The 18,713-nt window shown below is 40.3% G+C and overlaps 1 protein-coding gene across 5 annotated transcripts in view; it reads left to right on the forward strand.

Moving 5' to 3' along the window:
• The window catches only part of CHST15 (carbohydrate sulfotransferase 15), a 129,027-nt gene that overhangs the window by 65,501 nt on the left and 44,813 nt on the right, over positions 1 to 18,713 (forward strand). For all 5 annotated transcript variants that reach the window (XR_013636089.1, XR_013636088.1, XR_013636090.1 and 2 more), the window contains exons 2-5: positions 3,204 to 4,279; positions 6,663 to 7,002; positions 12,673 to 12,819; positions 16,396 to 16,552. Coding sequence is in view for 2 of the 5 variants with exons in the window: in XM_073354128.2 (XP_073210229.1) it covers positions 3,737 to 4,279; positions 6,663 to 7,002; positions 12,673 to 12,819; positions 16,396 to 16,552 (1,187 nt within the window). In the remaining 3 variants the exon portion in view is untranslated. The remainder of the gene's footprint in view (positions 1 to 3,203; positions 4,280 to 6,662; positions 7,003 to 12,672; positions 12,820 to 16,395; positions 16,553 to 18,713) is intronic.

An 18,713-nucleotide genomic window follows, 5' to 3' on the forward strand; every position in this document is an offset into this window, starting at 1 on the left:
CCAGCCTTTACCCTGATCAAAGGAACTCTGTCTACTATGACTTCAGTGGGACTACTCCCATACTTAAAGATATGCACGTGCTTAAGTGCTTTTGCTGGGGCCTTAGCTCTCAAATGACACTGCTAATATATATTTTTATTGAAGAAACACAACATTCCTAACCATTTCATTGCAAAACTGCCTTTCCAAAATGTAAACTGACTGCTAATGGTAAGTTTCTCAATGACTTTTCTGTACATCATGGGTCATCTGTAGCCCCCCACAACATCCCAGAGCTACCCAGTCCAACTACCAGAGCTCCTATCTTGAGTTCTTGCTCTTGACTGCCAGCACATCCACAACCTTCACTCAACTGGACTCTCCACTCTGTCTTTAAAAGGCCCTGCAGTGTTGAAAGAAACTGTCAAACACCACTTTCCAACCTTTTGAGCCACTGCTTCTATTACTCCTCCCCTCTGGTTAAATGGATTTGTAGCACTCATAAGGGAATATCAGGGTTAGATTTACCTCTGCTCTGTTCCTTTAAGGATTGACAGTCTGCTGAGGAGGTCAAAGGCGACAGCTCTGGTTGCAGTGGGTGCCCTGTGAAAGGATTGAGCAGCAAAGGGGCTTGTGCAAATTGTGTGTTTGCTTTTTGTTTGATGCTGTCTCTGATCTGGGAATATAATAGAGGCAGTTTCCATGAACAGGAAGAGGGTTGGGTATTCACATATTAGACTCTTGAACACTGAGCAGAAGGGGTGGAATCCAGGATGCTACTTAGTGCCTAAACCCAGATTTAGGCAAATAAGTTCTGTTTTTTGGGTGCCTAAGTCCCTCATTATGGTCCTCTTGAAACTGTTCCACAGTGGATAAATGAAGAGTGATTGGAACAGAGGGACTTGACCCAGGGTTTCCTGCCCCCCAGGTAGATGCCCTACCCCAGGGGTGGCCAACCTGTGGCTCTGGAGCCACATGCAGCTCTTTCCCCTTCCCCAAAGGTCCCTGCCCCTTCCCCTGAGTCTGCCATGCCATTGCTCCTCCTCCTCCCCCTCCCCGAGCCTCCTGTATACCACAAAACTGCTGATCGCAGCAGGCGGGAGGCGCAGGGATGGCGGGTTAGGTGCTGATCAGCGGTGCTGGCGGGGGGGAAGCTGACGGGGGGCTGTTGATATGTTACTGTAGCTCTTTGGCAATGCACATTGGTAAATTCTGGCTCCTTCTCAAGCTCAGGTTGGCCACCCCTGCCCTAACCACTGGGCTACAGAGTCCTTTTATTTGTGTGTGTGTGTGTCGCCCAGTGACTGTTTAAGTATTATTGTACAGTCAAGCAGATTCAAAAGGACAGACTGAGGGAAGCCCCATGAGAATATCCTGGAGTCTCAGACACCAGAGTCTTCTGCTGAGAGGCGGGAGACCCATGTTCAAATCTTTTCTCCCCTCTGCCAGGCAAGGGGGAATTGAACCTGGGGTTCCCACTTCCCAGGTGAGTACTCTAACCACTGGGCTAAAAGTTATTAGGTCATCACCACTGACATGATGGCCCTGATGTAAATCCCGCTGGAATACTGTTCCAGGTCTGGTGTTTACAATTCGAAAAGGACGTTGATAAATTGGACAGGGTTCAAAGGAAAACCACAGGAAGATAAAAAGGGTTAGAAAATTTGCCGTATACTGTTAAACTCAAGGAACTCAGTCTGTTTATTTTACCAAATAAATAAGCTTTTGTTTACCCATCTCTAAAATGGATATAATACTTTCCTACCTCAGAGGGATGTTGTAAAGCTTCATTGTTCATTAACATTTGGAGAGCCTCAGGTGAATGGAGTGCCAATATTATATGAAGGGACATATAGACTTACACAGTTGTATTTGGATGATAAATGTATTGGGAGTTTTCATCTTTGATTCAAAATATTTACCATTATACAGTGGTTTTATATTTAGAGTTGATGGGAAATCTTCATGTCATGAGAAATGAAAATGCAGGGGATACATATCATACATAAAGGAATTTGCAGTTAATCATTGTAGGACTTTTGGGCAATTGGTGGATAAATATGGATGGATAAAAGAGAAGGTTAAGGTGTAATTGGATTAACCTTATAGGTTCCTACCTGGGAAACAAATATTTGATAAGGGGCTCTTCATTCTGGCAGAGAAAGGTATAGTATGATCCAATGGTGGAAAGTTGAAGCTAGCCAAATTCAGACTGGAAATAAGGCATACTTTTTTACCAGTGAGAATAACCATTGGAACAATTTACCAAGAGTCATGTGGATTCTCTGTCACTGACATCTTGTAAATCAAGATTGAACGCTTTTCTAAATGATATGCTGTAGGAATTATTTTGGGGGAAATTCTATGGCTTGTGTTATACAAGAGGTTAGCGTTGATGACCACAGTGGTCCTTTCTGGCCTTGGAATCTATGACTCTATGAAAAACCCCTACTGTCTGTGGCTCTGGCTGTTTCACATGGAGTGAGTCAGGCACCTAACTGGTTCCTACAAGAAATGATATAGGCACCTAAGCTAGGAGAGGGGTTCCTATTCGTGGATAGCTATTAGAGGTAGGCACCTCCCTGCAGCCTGGATTTAGGTGCTTATCTCTGAGAAAGGGGTGGGCCTTAGCACATCAGCATCTCCCATTGGCTGGTTTAGGTAAGGAGCCGTCTACCATGCTCTCTTTTGTGAATCATATTCTAAGGCACCTGTCTCTTCCCATTCATCGTATAGGGAGCCTAGGTTTGTGGATCACAGTGTTGTTCCTATGATTTTCTAGGTACTTTAGGTGCCCTAACACGTTAGTTTGTGATGCCTAAGGGCCTTCATGTATTCAATTGAAGAGATCTCCAAAGAAAGGGCCAGATTATAAACTGTTTAGTTACAGTGGTGAGCAATTATTGAAGACAGTGGTGCAACTTGAACAAGAGTAACAGATCAAGAGAGTGAGCAAAGGGCTCTCAATCTGAGTCTAATTACGGGTTAAAGAGAGTGATAGTTGATTGGAAACTTTTAGCTGAGTTTCCAAATTTTCAGTGTGTTTAAGTTTTGTAACTATACTTTTTTTGTCTTTAAGTAGAAGATACATTTCAATTAAGGTTGCTAAATTAACTAAGAATTTGTTTGCAAGTTATAGATCGTACTTGTATTGCAGCTGATTAATGTAATGGCTTATCCATTGGCATATATCCATATATATATTTTGTTTTGTTTTATTTTAGGTTATGCAACACAGATCTTTGAAGCTACCTTTATGTAGATGAAACTTTCAGAAGCAGCACTCCATTTTGGAACCTACCTTTTTTGAGAGCATATGGGACTTTCCAAGGCACCTTCTGTCTGGGCTACATATATTGCTTACTCCTAAATACATCAGAGGACAATGAGGTCTTTTTATTTTTTGTGTACTTTCACACTATATAGTGAAGTTTCTTCCATCTCATTTTGTTCAATGGGAAAAACTTGAGCAAGACTTGTGGTTGCTTTTTATTTTACTAGATTTCCCTTAAGGAGCCAAATCTTTATGAAACATGTCCACAGTACCTTTATTTGTATTTTTTTCATTTGTGACTGAGGCAGTGTATTAATTTCAGCATATTTTAGGTGTTTTGGTTTGAACCTGGCTTTTTGAATTACTACATCATAATAATGCAAGGAATTAAATTATTTCAAGTTTTCAGAAAATAATTTGTATGCATCAGAAATATTTTCTGGCTATTCATGGCTCATTAATAAGCAGTTTAACGGTACTAATATGAGGCATTGCATTAATTGTTGCATACAGTTATTACCAAATGACTTGCACAAACACTGTTTCAGATGCCGTGGGTCTAATCATAATAACCAGAAGTGTCCTGTGTGCAAACAAGAAAATATAATTCCTTTGTATGTGGATAGTAAGCAGATGAGCTTGCTTGCAGTTTTGGAAGTAAGGACTGATCATAATGAAAGCTGGAATGGATTTTTTTGCTTGAGGAAAGGGAAGCTATGCAGCTTGATATTTGGGTTGATAATAATGACTTTAGTGATGGCATCATACATACTGACTGGAGCCAAACATGGCCTATTGCTAATACCTTCGCCATTCCATTATGGAGCTTTTACTGGCAATCCAAACTTAATGGACAATGAAAGCCTTAGTGAAATGAAAGACCATTACCAGCCTTCTAAAATTAATATTTCATATGTAAAGGATTATCCAAGCATTAAATTAATTATTGACACTATTACTTCAAAGATTGAGTTTATAAACAGACAACGTCCAGATTTAGAAGACCTGAAGAAACAAGAACTGCATGTAAGTATAAACTAAACTCCCCCTGAAACTGATGTATGTTTTTTTTGTTTGTTTGTTTGTTTCAAGTATTCTGGGCTGGATCCTCAGATGAGGTAAAACAGTATAGCTCAATTGAAGTCGATATGCCAGTTTATGCCAGCTGAGGATCTGGAACACCAACTGCTGCAGACTTGTCTCTACAGATAGATACATCTGTATATTTATAATATGCAACTGTCAAATCACTGGACCATGGTATATGCATAAGCGGTCTAATCAAGTGCCTGATGAATCCGCTTATGGCTGACAAGCCCAAAACGAGAGCAACACAGCTTGTTACAAATTTCACAGTTTCATGTGTTGTCTGAGTTGTAGTCCAAGATTATAGCACGCTGCTTTCTTCTTTCTTGCTTTGCTTCCATCCTCTAGATCAAAGCTGCTTCATGTTGAGCTGTATCCAGTGCCAGACATTCTGCACTGGGATTCTGTGCGCCCCTCCCAGCTTTCTACATTGATGCTGAACAACTTCATGTCATTTTTGCACACATCGTTGTAACACATAAAGGGTGACCCCACTTTCTAGAGCTGGCTCGAATCTCAGCGTACAAAATATTCTTGAGGATACAGTCTTCTCCCATTCTCCTGACATGACCAAGCATTTGCAACCTCTTCTTCTGGATAGTGGTTTCTAAGTGTGTCAGTCTGCATGCTCCAGCACCTCTGTGTTTGGTATTTTGTCCTCACACTTTATTTTTGGGACCTTGTGCAGGCATCTCATGTGGAAACTATTCAATTTCCCTATGTGCCTAGCATGTGTAGTCCACGTTACTGAACCATAAAGCAGGGATGACCGCACACAAGTCTTGTAAATTTGCATCTTCACCTTAGTCAATAATTTGCTGTTATTCCATATACATTTCTGTGTGTGTGTGTATGCATGCATGCATGTATGTATTATTTGTATTTGAGCCACAGGCAAAAGAGATGGATTATATAAATGATCTGAACATCTGAGGCAAGAAGTCTGACAATCTTGCAAGAGTAGTATAATTACATTGAACTTATTCCTTGTCGTTTTATTCAAAATAATTCAGAGGAGTTAGTCAGATGTGCCAAAACATTTAACTGATAAAATAAAAAACAGCCTCCCTTAATAACTGAATGCTAGTGTACCTTCCCAGAAATCTAGTAATTGGTATTCCAATCACTCATGCAAATCTTGTATTTCAGAATTAAAAACTGGAAGTTAATTTGATCTGAGTATTTTATCTTTGGCTAAATCAGTGTTCCTAATGATTATTCTTTGCAAGCTTATTTTAAGGATTCCATAAATTAAGTAGCACTGCAGAGTCCAGCAGGCTCCACAGAGTTTAGCTGAGCTCGCAGCATAAAGATAAGGCCTGATCCTGAGAAGGCCGAGCATCTCAGCTCCCACTGGAGTCAATGGGCTAAATTGGGAAGTCTTTCAGTAAAATCAGAAATGGGATTTATCCCTGAGTGAAGGCTGAGTAAAACTTGAGTTAGGATTTCAGGATTTGGCTGAATGGAGGCTGGAAGCACTCAATTTGTCATCAAAGTACAGCACTTAAGAAAGAATCATACAGTGCCTCTGGTTAGACCTGATAGAGCTAACAGCAGAAGACGGTTTTTTACTACATTGATTTTGTCCTCAATCTTTCCTTCATTAACGCCCCCAGCGACCCTCCCCCCTCAAAAAAAACAAAACAAAACAAAAACAAAACTTCTGGTATTAAGTGATACAATACAATGGAAAATCTGTTCAGTTTTATTCTCAAATATTTCTGGACTCAGTTGTTTCTTTAGGACCTAAGCCAATCCCCACTGATGTCACTGGGAGCCTTTCCATTGTCTTCGACAGGAATTGGGCTGGACTCTAAAAGTGCCAGCAGCCATTGGGGTGGTTCGGGGATGCATATTCTCCGGGGGAGCTGTGAGAGGCATTGTATGACTCTTGATTAAGTGCAGTACTTTGACCGTAAATTACTGGGATTTATCACATTCACTTATGGATTCAGGAGGAAGTATTCCTCCACTGTAGGAATTACTGAGTGAAATTCTATGGCTTATGTTATGCAGGAAGTCAAACTAGATGATCATAGTTGTCTCTTCTGGCCTTAAAACCAGTGAGTGTATGAATATTCTCCTTTCTCCATCTAGCTCTGCACCCTCTCTCCACCTCATGCAGCTGTGCAGGATCTGACTCCAGTTCGGTCAGCAGGAGAGGTTTATCTCTACTGTGCAATTGCCAAAAAAAAAAAAAAAAAAAAATAGAAAGATTATGATGATAGTGGTTGCATTGTGTTCACTAATTGTGTTAAATAAGAAAGTGTGATTATAAACTTTGCTGCTGCCTTGACTGAAATTACTGTTCTTTATGTTGCAGATGTTTTCAGTAATTCCTAATAAATTCCTTCCAAATAGCAAGAATCCTTGTTGGTATGAAGAATATAGAGGCAATACTACCACAGATCCTTACACAACAAACTCATATGCACTGTATTCAAAGCGTTTTCGGACCATATTTGATTACCTCAGAAAAGTATTTTGGAACCACTTGTATCATTATAAGGATAAGCACTATCGGCTGCGCTGTCTTCCTCATTTCTACATAATAGGCCAGCCAAAATGTGGAACAACTGATCTTTATGACAGGCTCAGGTTACACCCAGACGTTAGATTCTCAGCAATTAAAGAACCACACTGGTGGACAAGAAAGCGATTTGGTGAGTAAACATGTATTCTAACATTTCAAAAGAAGTGCAGCTACTGAAATGGAAGCATAACTCTTCAAAGAGTAGTCCCTTCTTTTCAAATTATGAGTAAGTCCCCCATTAACTTTTGATAAAATGATAGAGGAGTATATCCGAGGAGGAGGGGAGAAATACCAAAGAACTGGAAAAGGGCAAATATAGTACGCATCTAAAAAAAGGGAAATAAGGACAATCCAGGAAATTATAGACTAGTCAGCTTAATTTCAGTACCCAGAAAGATCATCGAGCAAATAAAACAATCAGTTTGCAAGCACCTAGAAGAAAATAAGGTAATAAGCAACAGTTAATATGAATTTGTCAAGAACAAATTATGTAAAACCAACCTAATATCCTTCTTTGACAGGGTAACAAGACTTGTGGATGCGGGGGGAAGCGGTAGATGTGTTATATCTTGACTTTAGTAAGGCTTTTGGTACTGTCTCACATAACCTTCTCGTAAACAAACTAGAGAAATATAGCCAAGATGAACCTACTATAAGGTGCATGCACAACTGACTGGAAAACCATATTCAGAGAATAGTTACCAATTATTCACAATCAAGCTGGAAGGCCATATTGAGTGGGATCTCACAGAGATCTGTCCTGGGTCTGGTTCTATTCATTTTCTTCACCAATGATGTGGATAATGGCATAGAGAGTACACTCATAACATTTGTAATTGATATTAAGCTAGAAGGGGTTGTAAGTGCTTTAGAGGACAGGATTAGTATGCAATATGGTTTTGACAAACTGGAGACATGGTCTGAATTTAATGATGAAATTCAATAAGGACAAATGCGAACTACTCCACTTAGGAAGGAATATCAACTGCACAAATACCAAATGGGAAATGACTGCCTAGGAAGAAGGACTGCAGAAATGGGTCTGGGGGTTATAGTGGATCACAAACTAAATATGAATCAACAATGTTAAACTGTTGCAAAAAAAAGCGAACATTGTTCAGGGATGTATTAGCAGGAGTGTTGCATGCAAGACATGAGGAGTAATTCTCCCCCCTATACTCAGCACTGACAAGACATCAGCTGGTGTATTGTGTCCAGTTTTGAGCACCACACTTCAGGAAAGATGTAGCTAAATTGAAGAAAACCTAGAAGAGAGCAACAAAAATGATTAAAAGCCTAGAAAACACAGTGGATCTAATTTACCTAGATTTCAGTAAGGCGTTTGATACTGTTCCACATGGGGAATTATTAGTTAAATTGGAAAAGATGGGGATCAATATGAAAATTGAAAGGTGGATAAGGAATTTGTTAACAGGGAGACTACAGCGGGTCCTACTGTCAGGCTGGAGGGAGGTTACCGGTGGAGTTCCTCAGGGATCGGTTTTGGGACCTCAGCACAAAAAGTGGGAGTGTGCTAATAAAGTTTGTGGATGATATAAAGCTGGGAGGTATTGCCAATTTAGAGAGAGACCGGGATATCATACAGGAAGATTTGGATGACCTTGTAAACTGGAGTAATAGTAATAGGATGAAATGTAATAGTGAGAAGTGTAAGGTCATGCATTTAGGGATTAATAACAAGAATTTTAGTTATAAGCTGGGGATGCATCAATTAGAAGTAACGGAGGAGGAGAAGGACCTTGGAGTATTGGTTGACCAGAGGATGACTATGAGCTGCCAATGTGATACGGCCGTGAGAAAAGCTAATGCGGTCTTGGGATGCATCAGGCGAGGTATTTCCAGTAGAAATAAGGAGGTTTTAGTCCCGTTATACAAGGCACTGGTGAGACCTCACCTGGAATACTGTGTGCAGTTCTGGTCTCCCATATTTAAGAAGGATGAATTCAAATTGGAACAGATACAGAGAGGGGCTACGAGGATGATCCGAGGAATGGAAAACCTGTCTTATGAAAGGAGACTCAAGGAGCTTGGCTTGTTTAGCCTAACTAAAAGAAGGTTGAAGGGAGATATGATTGCTCTCTATAAATATATCAGAGGGATAAATACCGGAGAGGGAGAGGAATTATTTAAGCTCAGTACCAATGTGGACACAAGAACAAATGGATATAAACTGGCTATTGGGAAGTTTAGACTTGAAATTAGACGAAGGTTTCTAACCATCAGAGGAGTAAAGTTCTGGAACAGCCTTCCAAGGGAAGCAGTGGGGGCAAAAGACCTATCTGGCTTCAAGTTTAAACTCAATAAGTTTATGGAGGAGATGGTATGATGGGATAACATGATTTTGGCAATTAATTGATCTTTAAATATTAATGGTAAATAGGCCCAATGGCCTGTGATGGGATTTTATATGGGGTGGGATCTGAGTTACTACAGAAAATTCTTTCCTGGGTATTTGGCTGGTGAACCTTGCCCATATGCTCAGGGTTTAGCTGATCGCCATATTTGGGTTTGGGAAGGAATTTTCCTCCAGGGGAGATTGGAAGAGACCTTGGAGGTTTTTCGCCTTCCTCTGTAGCATGGGGCACGGGTCACTTGCTGGAGGATTCTCTGCTCCTTGAAGTCTTTAAACCATGATTTGCGGACTTCAATAGCTCAGACATAGGTGAGAGGTTTTTTGCAGGAGTGGGTGGGTGAGATTCTGTGGCCTGCGTTGTGCAGGAGGTCGGACTAGATGATCATAATGGTCCCTTCTGACCTTAATATCTATGAAAAAAAGTGACCTACGAGGGAGAAACTGAGTTTGTTTAGTCTATGGAAGAGAAGACTGAGGGGGGACATAAATCTTCAAGTATGTAAAATTGTTATAAAGAGGAGGGTGATAAATTGTTCTTTATAACCACTGAGGACAGGACAAGAAGCGATGGGCTTAAATTGCAGCAATGGAGATTTTGGTTAGACATTAGGAAAAACTTCCTAAATGTAAGGGTAGTTCAGCACAGGAATAAATTACTTAGAAAGGCTGGGGAGTGTCTATCGTTGGAGGTTTTTAAGAAAAGGGTTAGACAAACACCTGTCAGGGTAGTACTTTGTCCTGCTTCAATGCAGGGGACAGGACCAAATGACATGTCAAGGTCCTTTCAAGTTGTACATTTTTATGATTGTATTCCTTAGTTTGGTTTAAAAGCATATACTTTTTGCATTAGCATATGCTAACGTGTTTTATCTTTTTATTTTGCTGGGATTTTATATCCTGCACAGGGAAATTGTTACGTGCCCTTTTTAGATTTTATTTGTTTTCTTCTTTAAACTCCCTTGAAAAGTAGCCCTTAGTGAAAACACAACAGTGTTTCATTTCTGGAACAGCAGCTCTATAGAAAGTTGGCTCAGACTTAGGCCATGCCTACGCTACAAAATTAAGTTGACTTAACATATGTTGGCATACAGTCACCACAGTAATCACATTGCTTGTGCATGTCTGCAGTTTGCTCCTGATGTCAGCGGTGCACATCCTCACCGGGAGCACTTGTATCAATTGTACTGTCAGTGTCGGGCATTGTGGGATAGCTCCTGAAAGCTAGTAACAATCAACACAAGCAATGCAGTGTCTACGCTGACACTGCGTTGCCCTAACTATATTGACCTTGACTGTACACCGCTCATGGAGGTGGAGTTAAGTCGGCATAGCAGGGCAGTTACGTCAGCAGGAGTGAAATTAAGTGTAGACACTTCCATAGTTAGGTCAATGTAAGCTGTCTTGCATTGACCTAACTCTGTAGGGTAGACTAGACTTTAGAAAAGCCCAACTTTCCTGATTCACTTCTAATAACATCTGTCATATTTTGTGTAATGTTCATATATGTACCACAAATGGTTTATTTATATAAATATCCTTGAGTGAAGACTGAGTAAAACCTGAGTTAGGATTTCAGTATTTGGCTGAACGGAGATTGGAGGCACTCTGCATTTCTCTGGTTAGACATATAGATCTTGACCCCGCACACATGGAAAAGGAGGTATCTATATCTGTTTACACACACATTTTATATTTGTGTGTGTTCACACACATACGGGGAAACAAAATGAATGAAGGAAAGGATAGATAGATATCTCCTTTTCAACATTAGTTTTTCCTTGTCTGTTACCATAAATAATGTATTTAATTTATTATTATATTTAGATTTCTAAAATGTGCCCACCAGATATTTTGAGTGCACAGTCATAATTTAGGAATCACACAGTATAGCACAAGTACAATCAAATAGATTTTCCCCCTCCAAATTAGACATAATAGGAAAGAAACAATTCCTTCTACTTTAGGAATCACTGGGTGAAATTCTATGGGCTGTACAAAGCAGAAAGTCAGAGTAGATGATCATAATGCATTCTCGCCTAGTCTTAAAAATCTATTAAAATCAAATTCATTCTTCACAGTCAGCCCTTCTGGCAAAAGCCTGGAAATAAATGATAAGCCATATATCATGACCTGATGGTTAATAGGCTCAAGTTCTATCAGATCAATGGAGGGAGTGAATTTCAGATCCTAGAACCTTCCACAGAGAATACCCCGCTTCTAATCTCCAGATGTTTAAACGTAGAGCTTGTCAGCCAAAGCATCTCGGCTGATTGTGTCTGCCATGATGGTGCATATGGGAGAGATGGCCAAATTCAGAGGTAAAGTGTAACATTAGATTTCCTTACATTAACAAACTCCCTAGCACTTAGACTCCCAAAGATCTAAATTGGCGTAATTTGCAAGTGAAGAGCCAGGATGGGTAAATCAAAGTAAGGCAAGGGCAGCTTCTTAGAGCTGGGCCTTACTAATCTCTAGAATAAGAAGCAGGAATGCAGAGACTGGGGGGAACACACAAGAGGGAATGGGGAAATGGGAAGAGGATCAGCAACAAGTGGAGAGAGCAGGCACAAAAGAGGGAAAAGGAGCAGAGGATACCTAAGAGGGGCCGGTGATGCTGGAGATGAAGAATGAGGGCTGGTGATACTGCAAGGTGAATATAGAGGAAAAAGTAGCATAGGGATTGGAGTGTTTTGCTATTGGCTTTCATAGGAATTGGATCCACCCCAAAAGAATAAAATAGGAATTATACCTTGAAATAATCTTGTTACCAGTTCAATTTACTATTATTGTTAATTAGATTGGTAGGTGAAAAGAATTAATAAACAAAACATCTCCTCCAGATTTTTTAATTCCCCTTCCCATCTTGTTTGAAAGTGTCTGTGAAATCCATTCACCCTTAGGCAAAATTGTTGTCGAAGCCAAGAATTGCAGAAAGGTGCTGTTTGCTTCAAATTTGGAAGACAGTCCATGTTGTTAATCTGCTGATTTTCTGATTTGTTAAATGTGGGTGTAATTGACAGATTCAGGGCCAGATTTTTCTCTCAGGCACACCAGTGTAAACCAAAGTCAAGTGACTCCAGTTACCCTGGTGTAAATGAGCAGAATCTGGCCCTCTATGTTCATTTCAAAAGCTAAACTTAGAAGAAAGTTCAAGCTATTCATTCAGGGTCTATAAAACATAGCACTTCAAAATATTTCCTCTCAGAATGAATTTATATCTTAGTATTGTAGTATCTTGAATCACAACTACTTCATAATTGGCTTTTTATCTTAATGTTATGCTCCTTGGCTTAATTCTCTGCTGGTGTGAAATGCTGTAGATTTATTGATGTCAATGGAGTTTTGCTGATTTACTCCAACTGTGGATCTGGCTTTTGAGTTTCATTTTCTAGCTTCTTTTTTTACTCATTAGGGTTTTGTTTTTAGGAATAATTCGTCTGAGGGATGGATTCCATGATCGCTACCCAGTGGAAGATTACCTTGATCTGTTTGACTTGGCTGCACATCAGATTCAGGGTGTGTTACAGAGTGATGTAACAAAAGGGCACAGCAAGATGAACCACATCATCATTGGTACTGCAAATACTACTTATGAAAATATGTCAATGGTACTATATTAGTTGTAACATTTATAGTGATGGTAAAATCAGCTTAATCAAAGTGTCTTGTGTCCGGGGTAAGTTAATCATAGCAGAGGTCATTCATGTCAGTTAAGGCCCCCATCTACAGATAGGTGCATTATTTGTTTTCCTCTGGAGGCAGGTTGCTTTCATTTACCTAAATGGATGTGCTGTGCCTGGCAAGACTGCAGTATTGGGTCCTGTGAAGTTCTGCCATCAGGGACATCTGCAGATAGTCCTGGTTTTTATATTACAGTCTACAATACTTTCACAGTATTGAACACTTAGATAAATTCAGTTCACTTATTTAAATTAGCAGCGTACATTTTTAAGTACTTTTACCTCTTGTTACAACTTTTTCTAAAGTTCATGTTTTTTCTGTATTCTCAGTTTCCCTTATCGCTAAGGTTACTTTGGCCCTTGTTAAGTTTGCAGGAAAAGTTCTGAATTATTATGCTCATTAAATCAGTTTTTTATGACCTCAGTAAAAAACAGTCTAGTCTAGAGACAGTCTACATGATGCATGAAAATCCGGTTTCCTTAGAATGCTGCATTGTTAAACTTCAGATTATTAAAAAGGGAAATTTAATTAAAACTATAAACATTCCTTTAACTTTGTCATGTAACAGTATTTTCAAATTCTAACCATCTTTGAGTCATACCTTTATTGGGTAATATATTTTCTCAAATAAAACAGTAGATCTTTAGAAGACCTATAAAGTACACTGCTATTCTAGCTTCAGGCATTCTAAGCAGGACTTTTTTATTTACAATCATTAATCTGATAAATTCACAAGAATGTTTTATGAAAACATGACATGATTTTATTCCATTAATCTCAAGATAAGGACAGTGTAAATTTATTCTTTAATGAAAGTAGGCAGTTTAATCATACAGTATGTGCTTTAAGTCCATAGGAAAAATTGGTATATATTTGATTGTGCTATGATAATTTGATATATAAATGCAGGGGATATAACAGTGATTAATTCAACATGTGTTGAATAGAGTACTCTCTTTACAGATATTAGATCTGTATTCGGTGTAAAGAGACACTGTCAAATGAGTAGGAATTAATTTCTTTTTCCTTTTAGCTCCTCACAGTCATCCTGTTTTGGTTCCGAACACAAGCTATACTGAATTAACAGCACAAAACCCAGCATCTTTAGCTTAAAGTTCACTCCCCTGAATGAGTAAACTGAGAGCAAGTATACAAAAGTAAACATGTGGGCCAAATCCACATGCAAAGTAAGGACTAGACTCCACTATTCTTATTCTTGTAGGTAAGGACAGCAGATTCTGGTCCTATGTGGGTTGTTGTGCAGAAGAGTTCCAAATGAGTGCAGGCGAGAAGGACTATTTTAATTGTTCAGACACCACGCTTATGTCTGTGGGATAGCTGGCTGGCTAGATGGATGAAAGGCTGCTGATTATTTTCAGAGGCTTTCTGGCACAGTTACTGTAGCCTCTGTAGCTGCTGCCTAATGCTTCCTTGGTGGGTAGATTCATGAATATATGGACTCATGCTTGTGCCTGCACCCGTGCCCTGGACAGCTGCTTGGCCCCCCAAACACCTCTGTGCAATAGGATGGATGGAGTCCACTGTCTGTCTGGATTCCTCACTTCCTACCCTCTTCCCACACAGTAGGACAACATTAGTTCCAATGCATCTGGGGCCTAACAGAGCTCTTAAATTGGCTGGAGCTGTGGGGGAAATTCTCTGTTTTAAAATCGGTGTAATTCATAGACTTCAGTGAAGCTGTGCCAATCTGGATTGTCAGAGTACTCATATATCTAAATGCACTGCTCTTATTCAGTCCATGCAAGATTTATATTCCACATATGCCTTCACACATATTTACAGCACTGGACCTTGTTTGTTACACTGCTAATACAAATACAGACTCTCACTCCTGGTTTGGTGGGGGGATTTTGCTCCAATGCTGCATTTAGTCTTTTGCGGTTCCACTTTATCCAGCTTTTGAGCTGAACTGACCGCTACTGAACTAACATGTCAGATAATCTGCTCAAGGTCATGTAATAGTGTTTATAATTGATTTGGAATGAGAAATCAAAGATCTTCTGGACTTCCAGTCTTAGACTGTAGAGCCCCAGCATCTCCTGTCAAAACAATGGGAATGAGAATATCAGTAAATAATTCTGGTCTCTAATGACTTTCAGGCTCTTTTAGGGAAGTACATTAAGTAAAAGTGGAGTCTAAAGAAAGTGATAAATGCTTATTTAGTATAAAGGCTTTGGCAATTTTTATTTTAAATTTAAAAACTTGATTGGATTTTTCCAAAATGAGGATTCAAATGCAAAGAAGAAGAGGAGGCAAAGAAAGAGAAAAGGAAAATTCCTTACAATAAGAATATATTTGCATATATGTACTTGTACATGATTAAATCACAGAACTATCAATTACAAGGTGTTTTTTTTCCTCATCCCTTTTGGTTCAAAAACTCATTAACAGAAATTAGTGCCTCCCACACTGGCAAAAAGAGAGAGCTTGAAAAAGGCGAAAGCGTACATTTTGTTGAATCAAATTTTGTCTCATAAATTTTAGTGTTACTCAGCAGAAGGAGACAGTACAGTTTTAAAAGATAGATGTAGTATGTGGCACTATTGGCTAGATTCTGATATCCTTTACTCAGTTGAGTAGTTACTGAGTAGCAGCCTACTCCAGGAGTAGTCCTATTAAAATAAATAACACTGCTTTCAGAGTAAGGTTTTTTCTTGACCTAAAGACATCAGAATCTGGTCTTTAACTGTATTTTATTATTCATTGTGAAATCAGTTTATTTTGTCTTCCTTTTAAGTGCATATCTGTACTTGAGACTATGGGACATGATGCTATTGTACAGTATCTCTTATGGTGTACAATAAAGCTCCAATAATAACAGAGGAGAAGGAAAGATTCAATACACTGTAACACAGCAAAGCTGACTGATGCTTTTATTCCCACATTGCCTGTGGATCTCTCAGATCCTCAGTTCATGGGCTAAGCAACACTGATTGGTCTGGTCTGGTTCTTTACATTTTTATCTGGCTGGCCAGTTACAAATGATGTCATTCACTTAGGGCTTACTTCCCTGCAATTAGGGAAGTGTTAAAAGTAACTCTTAGAAAGTATCTTCAAGATAAGGTGGAATTGAAAATCTTGATGGGATATAAGTTCTTCCTGTCTGGACAGTAGGAAATAGTTATAGTACCACTAGAGTACAAATTTTGTCCATTATATAATTGATCACACTCTTTTAAAGTTAAATATATTGGCATAATGATAGTGATAATTTGTGTAATTATATAAATGTCTTTAACTATAACTACATTTAAACAGTAAGAGCTTCCTGATTCTGCAGAAAGATGGGCCAGATCTTCAGCCAGTGTAAATCAGCATTAAGTCCATCAAAGTCAATGAAGCCAGACTGATTTACACCAGCTGAGGATCAGGATCTATATCTTTTGTGCTAATGTAAAGAAAAAAAACTAGTCAAAGATACTCATTGTAAATACTTTTCATTTCTAGGAGAGGCCAGTGCTTCTACAATGTGGGATAACAATGCCTGGGTTTTCTTCTATGACAACAGTACTGATGGAGAACCTCCATTTTTAATCCAGGATTTCATCCATGCTTTCCAGCCCCATGCCAAACTTATCGTCATGCTAAGGGATCCTGTTGAAAGGTTAGCAATAAAGCAATGCGTGGAATTCTTTCTCACTAGAAACAAGAGTTGTGTTTTTTTTTAAGCTGTAATAAGTGTACTTATACTGTTTATATGCCCAAGGTCTAGTTCTTTTCTGGTATAAGTGTTAATACTTGTAAAATCCCTGTAGCTTTATTGATTTATAATTAACTTTAGATTTTGTAAATATTTATGGCTTCATTCCAAGTGTTCTGAAATTTTCAATTTTAATAACATTTGAAAAAAAATAACTGGCACTGGGTAGTGCTTCAATTCAGATTAGGAACAATGGGTAGTAGGGTTTACATCTCCAAAGGGGCAGAATATTTAAAAGGAAGATTGGTAATGGCCCACAAATAAGCAAATTATACAAGGTTTCAGAGTAGCAGCCGTGTTAGTCTGTATCCGCAAAAAGAAAAGGAGGACTTGTGGCACCTTAGGGTATGTCTACACTACAAAATTAGATCGAATTTATAGAAGTCTGTTTTGTAGAAATCGGTTTTATAAATTTGAGTGTGTGTCCCCCCACAGAAAATGCTCTAAGTGCATTAACTCGCTTCCACAGTACCGAGGCAAGCGCCGACTTCCGGAGTGTTGCACTGTGGGTAGCTATCCCACAGTTCCCGCAGTCTTCACTGCCCATTGGAATTCTGGGTTGAGATCCCAATGCCTGATGGGGCTAAAACATTGTCGCGGGTGGTTCTGGGTACATATCGTCAGGCCCCCGTTCCCTCCCTCCCTCCGTGAAAGCAGCAGCAGACAATCGTTTCGCGCCTTTTTTCTTGAGTTACCTGTGCAGACGCCATACCACGGCAAGCATGGAGCCCGCTCAGGTAACCGTCACCGTATGTCTCCTGGGTGCTGGCAGACGTGGTACTGCATTGCTACACAGCAGCAGCAACCCATTGCCTTGTGGCAGCATGTGGTACAATAGGACTGGTAGCCGTCATCGTCATGTCCGAGGTGCTCCTGGTCACGTCGGCCAGGAGCGCCTGGGCAGACATGGGTGCAGGGACTACATTAGAAGTGACTTGACCAGGTCATTCTCTTTAGTCCTGCAGTCAGTCCTATTGAACCATCTTATGGTGAGCAGGCAGGCTATACGGATTGCTAGCAGTCCTATTGTACCATCTTCTGCTGGGCAGGCAAGAGATGAGGATGGCTAGCAGTCCTATTGTACCATCTTCTGCCGAGCAGCCATGAGATGTGGATGGCTTGCAGTCCTTCTGCACCGTCTGCTGCCAGCCAAAGATGTAAAAGATAGATGGAGTGGATCAAAACAAGAAATAGACCAGCTTTGTTTTGTACTCATTTGCTCCCCCCCCCCCGTCTAGGGGACTCCTTCCTCTAGGTCACACTGCAGTCACTCACAGAGAAGGTGCAGCGAGGTAAATCTAGCCATGTATCAATCAGAGGCCAAACTAACCTCCTTGTTCCAATAAGAACAATAACTTAGGTGCACCATTTCTTATTGGAACCCTCCGTGAAGTCCTGCCTGAAATACTCCTTGATGTAAAGCCACCCCCTTGTTGATTTTAATTCCCTGTAAGCCAACCCTGTAAGCCATGTCGTCAGTCACCCGTCCCTCCGTCAGAGCAACGGCAGACAATTGTTCCGCGCCTTTTGTCTGTGCGGACGCCATACCAAGGCAAGCATGGAGGCCACTCAGCTCACTTTGGCAATTAGGAGCACGTTAAACACCACACGCATTATCCAGCAGTATATGCAGCACCAGAACCTGGCAGAGCGATACCGGGCGAGGAGGCGACGTCAGCGCGGTCACATGAGTGATCAGGACATGGACACAGATTTCTCTGAAAGCATGGGCGCTGCCAATGCATGCATCATGGTGCTAATGGGGCAGGTTCATGCTGTGGAATACCGATTCTGGGCTCAGGAAACAAGCACAGACTGGTGGGACCGCATAGTGTTGCAGCACTGCTTCGGGTCCCTGTTATGGCCTCTGTCCTTCATGCCCTGGGAGATTTTGACAAAGGTTTTGGCATTTCGAAAACTGGAACAGAGTTCTGATAGCACGGATTCCTGTCCCCATACAGCGATCAGATCCCATACCTCCCGTTCAGTCCATGCTGGAGCTCTTTTGCGATTCTGGGACTCCATCATGGTCACCTCTGCTGATGAGCTCTGCATGGTCACCTGC

This window comes from Lepidochelys kempii, chromosome 7 (genome assembly GCF_965140285.1).
Source record: "Lepidochelys kempii isolate rLepKem1 chromosome 7, rLepKem1.hap1, whole genome shotgun sequence".
Classification (NCBI taxonomy): Eukaryota; Metazoa; Chordata; order Testudines; family Cheloniidae; genus Lepidochelys; species Lepidochelys kempii.